The sequence below is a fragment of the Phaenicophaeus curvirostris genome, chromosome Z (genome assembly GCF_032191515.1).
Source record: "Phaenicophaeus curvirostris isolate KB17595 chromosome Z, BPBGC_Pcur_1.0, whole genome shotgun sequence".
NCBI lineage: Eukaryota > Metazoa > Chordata > Aves > Cuculiformes > Cuculidae > Phaenicophaeus > Phaenicophaeus curvirostris.
In genome coordinates this window covers 26297099-26316318 of record NC_091431.1, presented here as the reverse complement: position 1 = coordinate 26316318, position 19220 = coordinate 26297099, and the positions used below count along the sequence as shown (strand labels likewise).

Genomic DNA, 19220 nt, shown 5'->3' with positions numbered 1-19220 from the left:
TTCACAGATTTCTGTTGCTTCTGTGAGTGTCCAAATTTCTGTCCAAGTGGGCAACAGTTCATTTCTGAAAACTGCCACCATATTTGTGTAAATTGATAGTTGTCTTTACAGTCCTGACAGGGGAAACAAAAGTATTGAATGGCTGCCGGAGCTGATACACTCTTTCAGCGTATAAGGTCTTTCCTTCAGAGAGATTTAAAGGTCGTAGTGCCTGCTGTGCTATTCTCTGCCCTACTGCCAACAAAAAATGTAATAACAAAGTAGGAAAAAAAAATGTGTTTTTTTTTTGTGTGTGTGCGTGTGTGTGTTTCTTTTACTGGGGCAATGAGGTTAGATTTTAGCATTCTGGCTTGGAAATAATGCTTATCTCTCAAACACCCTGTTTTTACAGTGAAGTGTGTCGCTGGATGTGGATTATATACGGTATAACTTTTGGTCAAAAATTAAATACATGTAAAGCTGCATATGGTCATATTTTCCCTCTCCTTTGTATAATAATAAAAACAGGGCTGAAATACTAAATGTATTGGTTTCCTTTAAGGAGAATACTCTTTTTGCATTTTAAATTAATGATCAATTACAAATGTAGAACTTTAAATGAACAAAAGCCCCCTAACTCCTTTTGTGTTGATTGAGACTTATTTTAGTGCTTTCATTTATCTTGGAACTGGTATGTTCAGTTTTTCATCATGCAGAGCATTCTATATATGCACACTCACATTATTCTAATATACTTAGAGTGAAATATTGGTGGCAGCAACTTCAGATAATAACAGCCTGAGACTTAGCTCAATGGTACATTCTAAGGTAATTTAATGATTACTGTGCTCCTGTTGCTACTTTGTCACGATGGGGTTATTATTTTACCCTCTTGCAAGGAAAATTGGCACCCTTATGAGATACAAAACCACCACGCAACATCTTGCCTCACCTGTGAACACAGTAATAATTAGCGGAAATCCTTCCTATTATCATTCTTGATTTGAAACCAGTGTTTAGTGCTACCTAATGGGGAGTTAGAATTTTTTTGTGTTTTTTTTCAGGATTGTGGAATGGCCCAGAACACTGAAGTGCCTGAACTGAACTTTGACTATTGGTTAGATAAAGCTATTAAATGGGGTCAAGCCACCACATTGGAATCGCAGAAAGATGTGTGCTTTCACTTGCCCCAGCTCCAGGAGTTTCTACATCAGATTTATGAAACTTTAAAACACATGGTAAGTGACTTTAAAAGGAAGAGTGACCTGTTTTGAAGATGCCCTTGGAAACAACTAGCACCCCGTTTTGACAAAACCAGTAGCAAAGAGGTTTGTGTGATTGACACAGTGTATTGCTGGATCAGAGATGCAAACTGGGGCAACAGTCACAGGTAATGCAAACAGGAGCATGCTTCCTGTTTCTGTGATTTACTGTGAAAGGAGGTTTTTCTTCTTGATTGGTGGTTGTCACGTGAGACTTCCCAGCCAATGCTCTAGCCTCTTCTAAAAGCTCTTTAAAATAAAGAAGAATTTGATTCTGGCTGTCAGGTCATAAATTGGGTTAGTTAAAGGCCTTAACATTCAAAACTGTAACTGATCCTTTAAGTCTTAGGCAGTCTGGTGACACATTAACCCCAGTGTTGTGGCACACGTAGTAGTGAATTCTATCAGCATGGTCGGATCATTGGCATATGCTGCTGACTGTTCTGTTTAGTAATTTAATTATTGTCTGCACTCACAACAGTGCTTTTTTAAAAAAAATTAATTTTAGTTTGTGTTTCATTGGCTATATGTTTTTCTGAGTGTGGGTTTTTTAGTATATGTATTCAGTTTAATTAGCTTTAGAAACACTCCATTATGGGCATGAGGCTGACTTATGGAAGTACTTCTTTTTAAATATTATTCTTATCTGCAAACTGCAGTATTGTTATTTTTATCTGAACTGAATTTGACTTTTAAATAAAGGATTTCTGGGGATTGGTTTCTTCCTGTATTTATATATGTTTTCTTCTTAGAAGAGAAGAAAAAAAAAAATTTAAATTTTGCTACTTCAAGTAATCTGAGGCTTGGCCTGAAAAGGACCTTGTGAATATGGCCCCAGAAAGTCTAGGGCTAGCCCCAAACGTGAGACAAATGTAAGGAATTTATTGCAGCAGCAGGAGACAGCTAGCGTTCCTGCTTACTTGCATGTTATCTCAGCACAGGACCATTTTTAAAAGCCTTCATTTATGAGATAGTAAAGCTACAAAAATGGAAAAATAAGACTGATTACACAGGATTGTATATAAACTGCTTTGTCTATTACTTTTATGGTGAAGCTGCTTTCTATTTGTTTAAAAGTTAAGTTGCGGTTCGTTACTGGCTAGTGCTTACATAAGTTAACTTAAAGAAAGCAGGCAAAAGTAATAGAAAGATACTTAGTTTTATGCTGTAGTTGGTATTAATTTCTTCAGAAACTCTGTGAGACAGTATATTAAAGCAGTGAGGATCAACGAAGATATAGTTTGGTTGTACTTTTATTATAACGAAATCTTGGTCACCAGTACTGTTTTCTGATAATGGGTGTGAGGCAAATGAACAAATTTTCTACCATAATTAAGGATTAACTGAGGAAATAATGTACTTCAAGCTTTAACTTATTTGAATTGTGACATTGTAGCCAATTTCAGGAAGTTCTGCTTTTATTACATACCTGCAGGTGTTTGCTTCCAGAGCTTTTTGCAGCAAAACCATTAGGATTGTAATTTACAACAATCTGTGCCATTAATGGTTCGCCTAACCTACTTTTTGTGTGCAGTGTATTTATTGTCTTTTTGTTTGTTTTTACGTTTAACAGGATTCAGTTGCAGCAATCCAGCAGTTCCCCTTAATTGGCCAGCTTCTTGGAAGGCTTTGTTGGAATCCTTTTGTTATAGGAGATGGTAAGAATGTGCAATGATATTTCTGCAGCAGTTCCATAAACTTTATTCTGTATGAATTAGGAGAATACAACTTGTTTAATGCCTTGGGGTTTTTTTCGCAAGAAAAACACAGCATTCTTATTTACTTAAGTAAAATTTTGAGATGAAAAGGTTAGCCAAGTTATTTAAGATCAGTTGCATTGAGAAAACTTAAATTTACTTTCAGAGCTAATTAACGCATTAGTTACAGAATCTTGACTTAGGAACAGTAGGTTTTATACGCAGTGAGTTTTTATGTGCACATTTTTCTTATTTTCTTGTGAATGATTACATTTTTGTTAGATTTTCTAAATGTGCAAAATCTACTATTGCTTTCAACGCAAGTTTCTTCCAGTTTTACATCAGAGTATTCTGTTATACATGCTAAGATAGAACTGTTTTTTCTGGTACTTGGTTTGTTTTGTTTTTTATTGGTGTAAGGCTGTGGTAATTTATGATTATGTTTGGTTTTATTGAGTTTATTCTGAATGCATCCCCACCTTGCAAACTAGTGAAAACGCATGTGGAATCAAAAGCAAAACAGTAAAGCGGTGACGTAGGAAAAAAATTACATGAAGAACCAAAAGCGTTTTGCTCTTACTGTGCACATGTGTAAATGAGAATGAAGAAGAGAAAAGCAATTGAGGACAGGAAAGCTGTTGGGAGGGAGAACACACTACTTGTGCTGCCTCTCCAGCAGCTTCAGTACATCAGGAACTGAGATGCTGATATGTTGATAAATTACTTGGAATCTGCTTTTAAGCAGAAAACTAATTCTGAGCTTCCCTGTGAGCTCCTTAAAATAATCTACTCTCAGTTTTCTGCTACTGCTTCAACTACAAGAACAAAGTTGCATTTTGGCTCTTTTTCTTTTGCTTTCTTTTGGAGAACTTTATGAAAAGAAAGGTTTTACCTAGAAGGCCTTATTAAGTCAAGCATTTAGGCTAAAATGATCTTCTGGTTTGGGTTTATCTTCTTTTAGTCAGCTCCAAGCACAGACAGAATGAACTGTCTGCAAAACACATGGTAGATGTGTGTTCTGTCAGCACTTCTCTCTGAAAGGAAAAATTTGCAAGGAACCGTAGATTTAAACATAGATCAGTTTTACAGAGGAGCAAATCTGATCTTCTGTGGCACCTTTTGAGAAAAGCCTTTTCATACTTTATAGTTATATCTTTACAATTATACCCATTTCAATCTTAGTTCCAGTTTTTGAGAATGTTGGTAACTGTTGATGTTTACAATTACTCACATGTTTTTCTTCCAAGTTTTTGTTTAATGCATACAAGTCTTTAAACCAGCAGTTTTTCTGAGCTGGCAGTATATTGTGGTATAGCTTTATCTATATTTTTCATCAGAGTTGAAAGCCATCTCTTTCTGCTCTTAACCTCTTTTCACAATAGTCCCAGCAATATGCTCTTGGTTTCCTCTTCATTCCTTTTCTGTGATACCCCTGAGCATTTTCTAAAGCAAGAAAGGCATTTTTTCTGCAAGTGGATCATTGCCTCCGAAGGCTGCAAGAGAATGAATTTTTACTATCGGGGTTTTTTTCGTCTCAAATTTGCAAACAAGCCGGTTCAGAGAACTCCACTTGTTCAAAATTGAATCCTTTGCATTAATGTTTAAAGATGACTTCAGGAGATTTTCTGACATCAATAGACCTGAGGATGTCTGTTTATACATTTCCACCACTTCCTACTTTTACAGCCACCTGAGCATTCTTTGGGCTGCTGGCATTTTAGATTCAGCAGATTTTCATTTTGTTTGGCGCTGCTTGTGAACATACTGTTTAAGATAGTGCTGGCTGTAGCAGATGCTGACTCTTAAGTGGGTTTCATGTAATTTCTCGTTTGGATAAATAGCTTATTCAGGCATGTGTCTGAGACCAGGCCACCCTCACAGTAGAAGGAACTAATTTTGTTCAATTCAGTCTTTCATACTAATAAATAGAGGAGGAAAAATGTTATACTTCTGTGTCATGTCCAAACCACAATACCTATCACTTAGATGAATGTCTGTTGGTGCTGGACACTGATATGGCTGGCCACTTAGTACAGGAAATGTGGTCTCCAAGGGAAAATAATCTCCTCATAAACACTCCTGAGCAGGAGGTGACCAAGTTAGCCTTATTTAGAATGCTAATATGATGGAAGCACAACCAAAGAAAACCTCATGTCTGTACTTGGGGTCTTAAACCACAAGGGATACATGAAGAATTCAGTGTAGGTAAGGAATTCATAGAACAGAATCATAGAATCATAGAATGGTTTGGGTTGGATCATCTAATTCCAACACCCCTGCCACGGGCAGGGACACCTCCCACCAGACCAGGCTGCCTAAGGCCCCATCCAGCCTGGCCTTGAACACCTCCAGGGAGGGGACATCCACAACTTCCCTGAGCAACCTGTGCCAGCACCTTGCTATCTTCATCACGAAGAATTTCTTCCTAATATCTAATCTGAATCTTCCCTCTTCCAATTTAAAGCTGTTCCCCCTCATCCTATCACTACATGCCCTTGTGAAAAGCCCCTCCCCAGCTTCCTTGTACATCTCATTCAGGTACTGGAAGGTCGCTGGAAGGTCTCCCTGGAGCCTTCTCCAGGCTGAACAAGCCCAACTCTCTCAGCCTGTCCTCGTATGGGAGGTGCTCCAAACCTCTGATCGTCTTTGTAGCCCTTTTCTGGACCCATTCCAACACTTCGGTGTCTTTCTTACCTTGGGAACTCCAGAACTGAACACAGTACTCCAGGTGGGGTCTCATGAGAGTGGAGTAGAGGGGCAGAATCACCTCCCCTGACCTGCTGCCCACGCAGGTTTTTATGGTGGCTGGGAGATTATCTTCTCAGTAGGACCCTCCTGGGTTGAGTTTTTTTGGGGAAATTTCTTGATGACTTTGTATGTCAGTATGTGTGTAAGCATGCATGCTTATGTATGCCTTCATTTCCACAGAAACTTCTGTTTAAGTTAATCAACATTTTCTGATATGTTTCAATAACAACATGCTCTAAAAAGAATACTTCTCACTGTAAGATTAGGATTTTCTTATTACTTTGTTGCATCTGGCTCCATTCACGACAGGGTATTTATAAACTGACTATATTAGAAGATGATTAATACCACACTGTGTTATGAGAAAAACATGGTCTTATTTTTTTTTCCCTGCTTAATTTTTATTTTTGTTGTGAGACTGGAAGGGACAAAATGTAATCTGATTCATCATAAAGGTTTGGGCATTTGGTTGGCTGGTTGTACCTTACCTTACCTTACCTTACCTTACCTTACCTTACCTTACCTTACCTTACCTTACCTTACCTTACCTTACCTTACCTTACCTTACCTTACCTTACCTTACCTTACCTTACCTTACCTTACCTTACCTTACCTTACCTTACCTTACCTTACCTTACCTTACCTTACCTTACCTTACCTTACCTTACCTTACCTTACCTTACCTTACCTTACCTTACCTTACCTTACCTTACCTTACCTTACCTTACCTTACCTTACCTTACCTTACCTTACCTTACCTTACCTTACCTTACCTTACCTTACCTTACCTTACCTTACCTTACCTTACCTTACCTTACCTTACCTTACCTTACCTTACCTTACCTTACCTTACCTTACCTTACCTTACCTTACCTTACCTTACCTTACCTTACCTTACCTTACCTTACCTTACCTTACCTTACCTTACCTTACCTTACCTTACCTTACCTTACCTTACCTTACCTTACCTTACCTTACCTTACCTTACCTTACCTTACCTTACCTTACCTTACCTTACCTTACCTTACCTTACCTTACCTTACCTTACCTTACCTTACCTTACCTTACCTTACCTTACCTTACCTTACCTTACCTTACCTTACCTTACCTTACCTTACCTTACCTTACCTTACCTTACCTTACCTTACCTTACCTTACCTTACCTTACCTTACCTTACCTTACCTTACCTTACCTTACCTTACCTTACCTTACCTTACCTTACCTTACCTTACCTTACCTTACCTTACCTTACCTTACCTTACCTTACCTTACCTTACCTTACCTTACCTTACCTTACCTTACCTTACCTTACCTTACCTTACCTTACCTTACCTTACCTTACCTTACCTTACCTTACCTTACCTTACCTTACCTTACCTTACCTTACCTTACCTTACCTTACCTTACCTTACCTTACCTTACCTTACCTTACCTTACCTTACCTTACCTTACCTTACCTTACCTTACCTTACCTTACCTTACCTTACCTTACCTTACCTTACCTTACCTTACCTTACCTTACCTTACCTTACCTTACCTTACCTTACCTTACCTTACCTTACCTTACCTTACCTTACCTTACCTTACCTTACCTTACCTTACCTTACCTTACCTTACCTTACCTTACCTTACCTTACCTTACCTTACCTTACCTTACCTTACCTTACCTTACCTTACCTTACCTTACCTTACCTTACCTTACCTTACCTTACCTTACCTTACCTTACCTTACCTTTTACAAAACTGCTTTCAGGCTGTCTTAAATTTCCTACAGAAAATTTCCATTCCTTTAGATGGCTTTACATTAACCTGCTTACTAAGTCCAGTAGATAACTGGTGACTGTTTTGTGGGTGTAATTTCCACCTTTGAGTTACTAATTTTGTTCTTCTGGATGTATTAATTGGGTATTTATTTGTGTAGTGAGTACTCTTTCATGTCATATTAAGTTCAAATGCCATTGTTCAAATCCTGATAATGGTCTTCTGTGCATACCATAATGGTATGTTTTACATGGGGATTGCAGTTACTAGGAAAATGGGAGGAAAAAAACTCACCAGTAAGTTTTTTGTGGCTCAATAACATCTCTGTTGATGTCATTATCTATTGCAGCTGCCATAATTATTTTAAGATCCGTGCCCCCTTATTGTTAATCTTCCCATCTTTCATCTCCAGTTCCAAACCACTTGTGAAGAGTAAGCAGTGAACCTGAGAGAGGCTCTCAGCCTCATTGAGTGCTTCAGCAAGAGAGCTGTGTGGTCCCTTTTCCTGCTTTTCACAGATCTCTGGGAGGCTACTTCAGTTTTGGTTGTAGACAAAAAAGTAATTTAGACTGGGAAAACTGTGAAGTCTCTTAGAACTGTTGGCATAGTTATGACTCAAAGGTTTTACTTAGGTTGAGGTTTGACTGTATCTAGCTAAATCTGTGTAAGCTGATGATGCTAGCAAAGTGTGCTGTATATCTAAGCTTTGATTTTGCCATTTTAGCTTTCATCATACCTGTTTACATTTCTGACAGGCAACAAAATATGCAATTTATTTTCTAGTATGCAGCAAGTCGTCCTGTGTAGCAAAAACTCTTCTCATCCAGTCTAACTGCCAGTAGGCAGTTACTTGCATTTTTTTCACATTTCCTTTACTTGTTTAGGTCAAAAGAAAACCGTAACTGAAATAATGTGTCGGGATAAGTTGAAAAAAACAACAATTGAACTATGTATACTTTGTTCAGAATGAGTGATTTGGACTTGATTTTTCTCCCCTTTCCCACCGTCCTTCTCTCTTTCTGTATAATTTGGCTTTTTTAAAAAACATAATTAATATAATAGAAAACTGTCACAAAAGCCAGACTTTATAAACATACAAGTACTAGGAAATAATACATTCTAGAACTAGTAATTAATGAAGTTAAACATCTTTGTTTTCAAGAAGCCAATAGCTATCTTTTAGTCATTTAAACAAATAAAACAGTATTTTTTTTTCCCTCCCATATTATTTCATATCAAAGTTTAGGCAAAATAGTTGTATAGAGTTTCCTTTTTAGTGCTGATGTCTGAATGCTAGATGGATATAGTTAGAATCAAAGTATAAGGATACTTTGAATTTCTGTTGAGGAGTAGGCAAGATGTCTCCTTTAACTCCAATCTTAACCTGGGAAATTATTTGCCTAATAAAATTCCATATTAAAAAAAAAACCTCCCCAAACACACAATGGCAGAATACCCCAAATTGTAGTCAGTTAAATGTGAAACCATTTCTGAGCAGGGATGTTAGTCAGTGGGAGGCCAGTAATGGCCTACAGGCTTGTTGGACATTTATTGAGGAATACTGGTTTAAATCAATACTAACATGTCTGATCACCTGGTGAAAATACAGGCGTAATGGAGCTTTTAGTTTTTCTTCAGGCTTTGCCAACAAAGCAGTACTAAATAATACTGTTTATTACATCCTGGATAACAAACACACAGAAAATAAAATAAATCACTGTTGAGCTTGATAATCTAATTGCCTCCTATTATAATTTCTAAAACTCATGGAGTATTACTCACTTATATTATATTTAACAAGACTAATATGGCTTACTAAATGAATATTATGTCAGAGCTACAGAACTACATTAAGTTTTCATAATTTTTGTTACAATAACGCAATTTTATTCTGGAATGAAATTCCATGTAGAGACTCATCTGCTGAAGAACACTAGAAGAGAAGTAACCTATTGAAAACAAAGTTGTGGGGAATGAGTTCAATGGTTCTTCAGATACTCACTCCAAATAATCAGCTTCTCTGTAATGATATATATGCATCTGAGCAATAATAGTATTGGTCAGTATAGCAGGTTTTTAGAGAAGGTAACTGATTCCCAACAGTGGGTTAGAATTAAGTAAAAGCTGAACTGATCCTGAACAGAAAATCACAGTAGGATTTGTTTCCATCACTGTTTAGCTGTTCCCCTGTCTGCAGAAATGTAATTTTCCTGAAGCATCGAGAGTCTAACTGTATTCTTACAGAAAACTCGATGTTTTACATTTTTGTTAGGAATGATTTCATCATTCACAAACTTAAGTTTTTCAGCAGTGAACATTCTTTAGTTGTGCACACTTTGGACACAATGTGATAATTATTTTATTACTGTTGATTATTGTTTATTATTAATGATAGTATTTAGATACTGAATTGAAAGTTACTTGATGATAACTTGAAGTATTATTTATATAAGTGAATCGATAGCACTTGCATGTTTCTTAAGATCATCTAAATATTGTATAGGTTTTGAACTCTTTGCTATATCTTAAATTGCTATTGAAGGAAATGATCACACAAGAACTACTTATGAATAATATTAAATATGTGGTGTGAATCTGGCAGAAGCATTATGAATTGAAACTGATATTTAGGGCTTCAGTTTTGTGGGTAATTCTGTCTGTTTTGATTCTTTTTTTCTTTAAATGTATCCTTATTTGCTTTTATTTCTGCAGATGCAAGCCAGAAGTCTCTGATGTGGTGCTTATGTTGTCTATACAGCAGTGAACCACAGAGCCCTGTGGAATTGAAGGCCAACAGCTGGATACGCGTAAGTGAATGAATCCTTCCAGGACTGCTTTGAATTAAATTGATTATTTAAAGGTGCTACGTCTATAACATAGAGACACTAATTTAAGAAACTGCTCCAAACACAGCTTGCATACGTATTGTGTTGAAGTATATATCACTCTAATAATAACACAGTCAATGCTAGTCTGTCATTTTAGGTATTAAAAAAATTTGGCATTTTAAAATGGGAGTGTTGATGGCTTTTAATCCTTGTAGACTCCCCAGTTCTGGTAACTGTGAATAGTGAGCAACAACCACAAATCTAAAGGGAAGCAAGTGTTACTAAAAAGAAACCCAAGAAACTTTCAATTCATATAAAATAAATAACCCAGGGAAATGCCATAGTTTGTTTTGAAAGCAGCTTATATTTACTCTTCACCTTCACTCTTTTTTGCTTTTATTTAATCTTGTGCCTATGGAGAATTTAATCGTATCCAAACTTTCTTCAAAGACAGAGATGGGAGGGATACTGCTTGTGTGTGAATTTAAATTTAGTGACTTAAGGAATAATGAATGCTTAAATTTTGTTCCAAACTTAGTGTTTTGCATGGCACATCTGTTCATATTTTATGTATGTCCACACTGAACCAGAAAAGCACGTGAACATGTAAATAACTTGCAGCACGTTGATGCTTAATGCTGAATAGCTGTTAGAGGTTACAGTGTTAGTGATTTTATGTCATTATATTTTCCATGGGTGCATGTAAAATTATGGTTAAAAATATTAATGGAATTGTTAATGTATTTGTTATATCTTATGGTCCTCACAAGTAGTAAGAATGTAGCAGCCTGGTTATTATTTAGGTAGGTCTGCTAAAGCTGAATATACTCCTAGGCTTCTCTAAGCAGTTAATTTCTTACTTACTCATTGACTTCATACATGACAGTTTACGTAGGTATGCATGTAATATTAGGATGTAAAAAATGTTATAAAATAGGTAATGATATTGTAGATGTTCATGTTGGTAAATAGGTGTAGTGTTCTTGATTTAGGTACAGTAATCTTCAGCAGTGATTTCTCACAGACTTTCAGATGCTCTTGGGTGCCTATACGCACCTATTTGCAACCTATTTTGCTTCTTAACAACCTAATACTAACTAAAGTCACCCTTATTTTCTTCCTGTCTTTAACCTTTTTCAAGAGATTTTTCCTGTGGTTGGTATACTTCGAATTCACAGGGCGGCAATGCTTGATGACTAAAGTAGTGTGGTTAAAAAAAAAAAAATCTACTTTTTCTACTGTGGATTTGCTGTTTGGATATATTTTTCATAATGGCATAGGAGAGGCACAATAGCATGTGCTTAGTTACCAAACAGAGTGAAATCTGTTATTTTATGTGTTATTAGCAGCGGCATATGCGTTAATGGTGTTACATGGTGAGGCAGAGTTGTTCCCAGACAGTCTTCTACAGATAGCTTCTGTTTCTGGGATTAAAAAACCCAACCAGTTGTTTTAATCTAGATCAGCTGCCTTGTCTGATTTATGTAACTGAACTGATGGTGTTGCTGATATAAGAAAAATGGTCAAGGAAACAAGAGCAAACAGTTGGGGATGCATGAAGACGGAATTGCTGCTTCTGGCAGCACTGCCACCTGAAGCTGTCTTAGATTGGGACTAACATATAAGCACTTGATTCCAGCCTTGCTTTGTCTGCAGGAATTTTTCCACCCGCTCTGGATGTAGTGTTCCTGGACTTCAGTAAAGCCTTTGACACCATTTCTCACAGTATTCTGCTTGAGAAACTGGCTGCCACTGGTCTGGACAGATGTACCCTCTGCTGGGTGAAAAACTGGTTGGATGGCCAGGCCCAAAGAGTTGTAGTGAATGGAGCTAAATCCAGTTGGAGGGTGGTTACACGTGGTGTTCCTCAGGGCTCAGTGCTGGCTCCAGTTCTGTTCAATACCTACCAATGACTTGGATGAGGGGATTGAGTGCACCCTTAGCAAGTTTGCGGGTGACACTAAGCTGGGACAATGTGTCAATCTGCTGGAGGGTAGGGATGCTCTGCAGAGGGATCTGAACAGTCTGCATCGATGGGCTGAGGCCAGTGGGAAGAGGTTTAACAAGGCTGAGTGCAAAGTCCTACACTTGGGACACAACAACCCCATGCAGTGCTACAGGCCTGGGGAAGAATATCTGGAAAGCTGCCTGTCAGAGAAGGACCTGGGGGTGTTGGTTGACAGTCGACTGAATGTGAGACAGTAGTTTGCCCAAGTGGCCAAGAAAGCCATTTTTGTAGCCACCCACATTGGCTGTTTAATTACAGTTTCCTTTTTGTCATGGCAAGCCTGAGTTCCTAAAGAGTACTTTGTGTCCTTTTAGTGTGTCTGACTAAGGTCATTTATAGGAAGGCTGATCTCAAATTTTTTGTTGACAGCTACTAAATTGCATTTTCAAAGTAGCAAAATTATTTGATGCTTACTTAAATTTTAATTTACTTGAACTGCGTTATTAGTAAATTTCAGATACCAACATTGTGCCGGTGTGTAAGTCCTCTGAAAGAGTAAATGGTGTGGAGAAATTACTTGGAACTTAATTAAAGTATGCAATGTAGACTGGTATTTTAGGGTCATGTACGATTTAGAATTTTATTTATTTTTTAATTATTCTGAATTTTAATGCTGGCAACTAGGTTCCATAGGTATTCTATACAACCAGATGCAGTGTGGGAAGCCAAGATGCTTGCTGGCATGGATTCTTCACTGATTATATCAACCATGACTTGATGAAGCCAATCTCTTAAGAAACAAAGTGATTTAGTTTGTCCAGCTGGCCTTCTCTGAGCAGAGTTTTGGAGCTGTGCAGTAAGTGTGGTTCTAACATTGGTTTCTGTCTGGTGGGGGTAAACCAGCTTCCTTTCACTGTGGGTTACTTTTCCAACCACAGTGCAGCAGTCAGAGAGCTGTTCTGGAGTAGATTTCAATTTTATTAACTTAGAAACACCTCCTTCTCTGCTCTCAGTTTATAAATGGTGTTTATAAATTGTTTATGACTTTGGAATTTGTTTCAAATACTGCTTTTGTTGTAGTGTTTTGGAAGGCCATAAGTACTTATAAGAGTACAAGAGCCCATCCATTTTCAAATTGAGTAAAACAGAAGCAGTTAATACCCCTCTTTTTGATATTTTTGTTTTAATATAAGATACCTTTTTCAATGTTCTCCTTTCCCTCAAAGGAATACAAAAGAACAAGGCAGTGTAAATACAAGAGCTTGAACATAGGTGTAGAAGGGCTATCCACCTTGGTGTGTGTTTCAGAGATGGCTTTAGGGGTTGGCAAATTTTTGTTTCTGGAGATGTGTAGTTCTTTTGGGTATCTGTATCCTGTGCAAGGCCACATTATGTTAATGGCCACGAAAGTAATAGGTGTTCTTTGTAACAGTGATTTTTAATGGCACTGCAATTAGCTATTTTTTTTTTCTCTGTTCTCCAGAAATATCCAATGAAACTTGTGTATTATCTTTCATAAGATTTCCTACATTTTTGTCATGCCAGTGGTATGAGAAAACTTCTGGGTAGTTTTTGAACTAAGGATGGTGTGTTGCCAAATTGATGTAAAAATTTTGATTCAGAAAGTTTTGATTTTATTATGTCAGTGGAGTTTCTAGTTCTTCAACAGAACTAACAGAAATAATGTTCCTATGAAAATACTGAAACACCTCCAAAACTGACTCATATATTAATCATTTGTGAGTGTTGCTGAAATATTTCTGCTGTAAGATCAAGGTTTTGAATTGTAGTCTGCATTCCTTGCTGTGTCCTCTTGTCTTCTGAGTTTAATTTCTCAGTTTTTGGCCGAGCTAAACAATGTTTGGGTGGTGGACACCAGCTACTTCCAAATGTATGCAATGAAAAGCAAAGGGCATATTATTATTTCCTTGGGGCATTGTCAATGCTCCATGGACAAAGTTCACGCTTGAAAGTACCTCTTCGAAAATGGAAACCTAGTCTTTTCAAGTAAAGAGTTTCCATTTTTGCCGAGTTTAGTGTTTGCAATAAAACTGCAGCATTTACTTGCTGAAGTTTCTCCAATTTTTATGTAAAAAGGAGGTATACCACAACTTTAGTGTCCTCTTGATATTATTGAATAGCAAACTTAGAAATATGTTTTAAAAATATTAATTTAACATGGTACATGTTTAGCAGAACCCTTGTTCATACAGCAGTACTCAAATGTTTCTGATAAAAAGGGTTTGGGGGTGGTGATGTTTGTTTTATTTTTGTGGTTTTCTTTTTTGAAATTTAAGTTATAAGTTTGAAAACATGTCAAGGCATTCTGTGTATCCCTTTAGTATTGTAACACTTGGCTCCTGTGGGGGACGCGTTAAGAGCATCTGAATGGAAGTCTTGTTTTCCAGAAAAATGGACAAGCACATACCTGTCCTCCACATGCCAATCTTTTGATGTACTTTGAACTTGTATTTGTTTAGATTAAACTTAATTGAGTTCTGTCTGTTGCATTAAATTGGAATAAAGTGTTTTGCAGTGGATTTCTGCTCCTCAAAGAGGCTAGATCAAGAAATTTACTGCCAATTAGAGCACAGGATGTTTGAGATTTTTAGAGATGTTCTCTGGATGACCTGTGGTTTTCTTTTTTCTTTAGTGATCATCTTGACTTTTTAATTAAAATGTTATGAGTTGGTTCAGTTAATGAAGCACTAACCTTTTACCCCTCCTTCTGAATCTGTGCCAGAATTTTCAGCAAAATGAGTTTTTAAGACCTTTGCATTCTATGTCACAATATATCTAAGACTGCGATGAATTAATGTTAAAAGGAATGTCTCTCAGTTACAGTTCAAAACAGAAATTTTTGTGATTTATTTCTTGGGACGGATGCACCTGAATAGCAATGCAACCTTTCAGTATGAACTTGCATTTCTGTTTGGTTTTCCTTTCCTCCTTGGGTGTCAAGTGCTTCTTCACTTGTATTTTAGGTCATCCAGCTGCCTGATCACATGTTACCATATTTGTTGAGTTTAATTTATTGGCTTATATTTTGGTTAGGGATAGAAGAAAAACAACAGTGTTACAAAAACAGGAGTTCAACAAAATGAAATTTCTCAGAATTTTAGGATTTAAGTGTACTTTCTGTTTTGTCTGCCAGGGAGGAGCTATTCATTGATTTACTGGGACTTTGCAAGATTGTTTAGTTACTTGTGAGGAAGTCTCATAAAAATTGAAATAGAAGTATTACAAGAAAAAAAAATAGAGTAGGTGTTGATGGAATTACGGGAAAGTTGTGAGGAATAGCTGAGAAAACAACTGGAAAGAAGTAACGTTAAGAAAAAGGTCAGGGAGTGTGAAGCGTGTATGTGTGTGTTTTCATGTATTTGGGCTTCTGTTTGGAATGGCAAAAATATTGAAAATGCTTTGGTATCACAATGGGTTAGTAAGGTATCACAGTAAAACATGAAGGAACCAAGAAGGACTAGATTATCTTTGAGAAATACAGGGATTCTCATCATATATTTATAAAGTATCTAAAACAGCTTTTATGTGAGATGGAAGACGAAAGAAAGGGAGATAAACTATATAATTCTCATTAAATTTTCTTCCTGTGTCTGTTTTATTGGAAGAAGCTTATTTTGTGGGATATATGGCTCCTAAGTATTTGTTAAAATGCAGTATGCTAAATATGTGAGGAAGAGTTTGAAACTGGACACGGTTGTTTGAAGTACATAGCAATGTTGTTGCTTGTTATCATAGCTGTTTGCTAACTTATGAACAGTGGTGTATATTCTTACACGCCAGTAGATGACATTATTCATGTTATACAGGGGTACATGTATGTTTGGCTTATATCAATAAGAACACAGCTTTCCATTACACAGCATTATAATACGTAGTCTTCTAAGGAAAGCGAACATTTTCTCTTAAGAATATTCTCCAGATTAGAAACCAGCTTTGCTGCTGCCCAGGTTGTGTGGAATTATTTTGAGTTGCAGCTGTCTACTGATGCTTGGACTAGTGAGAGTTCTGTATTGATTCCTGAATTTTTTTTGCGCAATTCAGGATACTCCGTAGTAGGAAAATTAATTCCATGATCTTCTGATTTCCCGTATGCACTGTGCATGCAGTTGAACTGATTTTTTCTTTTCTTGCCTATAATTATTCCGGGGATGTGACCGAATTCTGCCTGTTTTTTCACCTATTGTTAACATAATGACTAAATCTTCATATTTACACTTTTTTAGTATCCAAGGACTTTGTATTTGGGGATCTGTTGTATTAAACACTATACACAAAGAGTTTAGACAGCATTCTTGGTTCTGAAGCATTTACAATGAAAGACTCATCATGCAAAAAGATTTAGAAAAAAGAATCAAACAGAAACAACCATTCATGTCCTGCAGTCACCTCCTTCCTGCCTGTTATAGAATTACAAATAATATTCTGAACAATGCAGATTTTTTGTATTTCCCCTTCTCTATTTTTCCCCTAGGCAAACGTTACTACATTGTTTCAAGGTGACACACTTATGTAAGGTCATGCAATATATTTTTAAGGACAAGTAATCTATCTATTCCAGATTTTTTTTTTAGTATGTCATCATAGTACTTGGTTTAGCTTCTCCCATATTTTAATTAATTCTGTTACCTTTTTCACTGCTGCTGGATTCAAAAGTTTATTAGCTGTAGGCATGAGACTGTCCCCACAATATCGGGTGCAATAAGTCATCATTTTTTTTTTTTTTCTGGTACCTTGATAAGAGTAAGCTTTTTATAATGCCTTAGCACAGCAACTCCAGAGTGTAATAAAGCATGAAAAATTATACCACTAAATAGCAGTAGGTGGCACTCTCTGTATTAAGTGATTGCCAGTATGGACATAATTCAAGCATGTGTACACACAGAAACATGTGCTCTCACACACCATTTTAAAAAGGTTGGGTGAGTTAGATGTTGTTAGGGATTAAAAGAATTGTAAGAACATTGCAGCCTTTCTCTGGTTCTGTCTGGATGTGTTTTTTTAGAAAGGCAGTAGTTTGCATTTAATTTGTCAAATTTGTAATGAGAGTGACAATTAAAGATGAGTACTACCTCTAAGGAAGGACCAAGTTGAACTTGACTTCTACAACCAAATTAGTGGGTATGGAGTAATGTTCTAAGAGTAAGTATGAACAGGCCATTCACTGGAGTTGATAACGAGAGATAAATACTGGAAATTAACTGTTGTGCATTATACTTTCACTTAAGCTGTTCTATGTTACAAACTTAGTTTTAACTAAGGGCAATTATTAAATAAATACACCTGGTAAAAATGGAAAAAACACAGTCTACCAAGTATCCAGCTGCTGTTGGTTGCCTGTTCTGGAGGCTTTTATGGACACACAAGAAATTCTAGGTAATTATAGGCTCGTGATCTCTTTTATGGTATTGTTTTGTTTATGTTTAGAGATTTTTTACATAATTTATGATTGGTCAGCATTGAAGTGCATTGAAGCACTTGGAACTTAAAGTAATTTTAGAGAAGTTTTTGGTTTGCAATGCAATTATTAATGTTCTCATCATTCATGAAAATTTAAATTGAATTTTAAATGCCATGTAGGGTCATATCCTGTGGACTGGTTGGGAAAAGCAGGTTTTGATGGCATTTGTAGTGTGATAAGCCATCAAAGTTTTATCCAAGAAACCTGAATGTTGCATTTGACTTGTGAACCAAGGAATAATGAAGAAGCATATTTGCTTTCTGAATAGGGAAAGCTGATATTAAAATGTTCCCCAGATATAAGGGGAAAGCATAAAATGTACTGCTTTTCAATTCTATTTTTGAGATTCTATTATTGATATAGTTTTATTTTTATGTGTAAAACCAAATACACAGTTTTTTTGTGTATTTTAAACTCAATCTATCCATTTAATAATGAAGTTGACTAAAGAACAGCAAACAAACTTGAGTGAATGTGATTGTCACAACAGTTAAACTGACAGTTTTCTCATTCTTTATTTAAACAATAGAGGATCTGTCATGTTTGCTTCACCCTAGCTTCTGGGTAGTTCTCAGTCTACCATATTATACGCCCCGTGAAAAGACGTACAAAAGATTCAGATGTGCCATTTTATCAAAGGCAATGGTATTAAAACTTAGAAAAGTCAGAAGGCAGCGCTCATCTTTGTAATTATTTGAGATAAATTAATTGATGTTTTAAAATGATTTTCAGTTAATATACCTGGTGGAAGCACATGCACATGTGTAGAATTTGTACATGTGTAAAATGTAAAGTAAAAATGAGATGGTTTAGAGAATGCATACAGAAAGTGAAAATAATAAGTTCTGCATAAAAGTTTGCAAACAAGACTGAAAAAAATGAGTCTTACAAACTTCAGGGCTGGTGCACAGGTGAGAGATCACGGTATGATCGGGACTTGGAACAAATAATGAGACATGTGAGCAGGTCTTTACCTAACATCTGATGCATTTTATCTATAAAGCAGCAATTTGACAATTAGTTTTGTCAAAAGCAAAAAAAATTTATGTCAGTCAAAGCTAAAGCATGAGGTGTTGGGATGATCATTTTGTTAGTAAATCAAATCTGACATGGGGAGAAAAAAAAAGATGAGCTGAAAAGCCATGCAGATTTAAAAATACTTGGTGGAGCATCATAACTTTTGCCAGGTGCTAGGATAGCAAACAAAAATTAAAATAAGTCTTCCAGTTTAGAAGAGTAATACTGAAAATGCAGAATAAAACTGAAGAGGTTTAAATATTCCTTGACTCTTTCCTGAAGGCTGGCTATTCTGAAGAACAACTGAGTGGTACATTTATTGCCCATGTACAAAACTAACCAAAGCCAAAACCCCTGCAAGATTACTGGATTAAATATTTTAAAAGATAGCATCTGATAATGACACGAGTGACATTTCTGATTGGTACTGGATACTAAGCTTACTTTAATATCAGGGCTTAGCAGCTGCTCTTAGAAAAACAGAGCAAATTTTTTTGAGT

At 36.4% G+C, this 19220-nt stretch overlaps 1 protein-coding gene across 1 annotated transcript in view; it reads left to right on the top strand.

The window, feature by feature from the left end:
- Positions 1-19220, top strand: part of FANCC (FA complementation group C) — an 81622-nt gene that overhangs the window by 12277 nt on the left and 50125 nt on the right. The window contains exons 2-4 of the mRNA XM_069881030.1: positions 1044-1217; positions 2815-2899; positions 10161-10255. Of these exons, the coding sequence (XP_069737131.1) occupies positions 1053-1217; positions 2815-2899; positions 10161-10255 (345 nt within the window). The 5' untranslated portion in view covers positions 1044-1052. The remainder of the gene's footprint in view (positions 1-1043; positions 1218-2814; positions 2900-10160; positions 10256-19220) is intronic.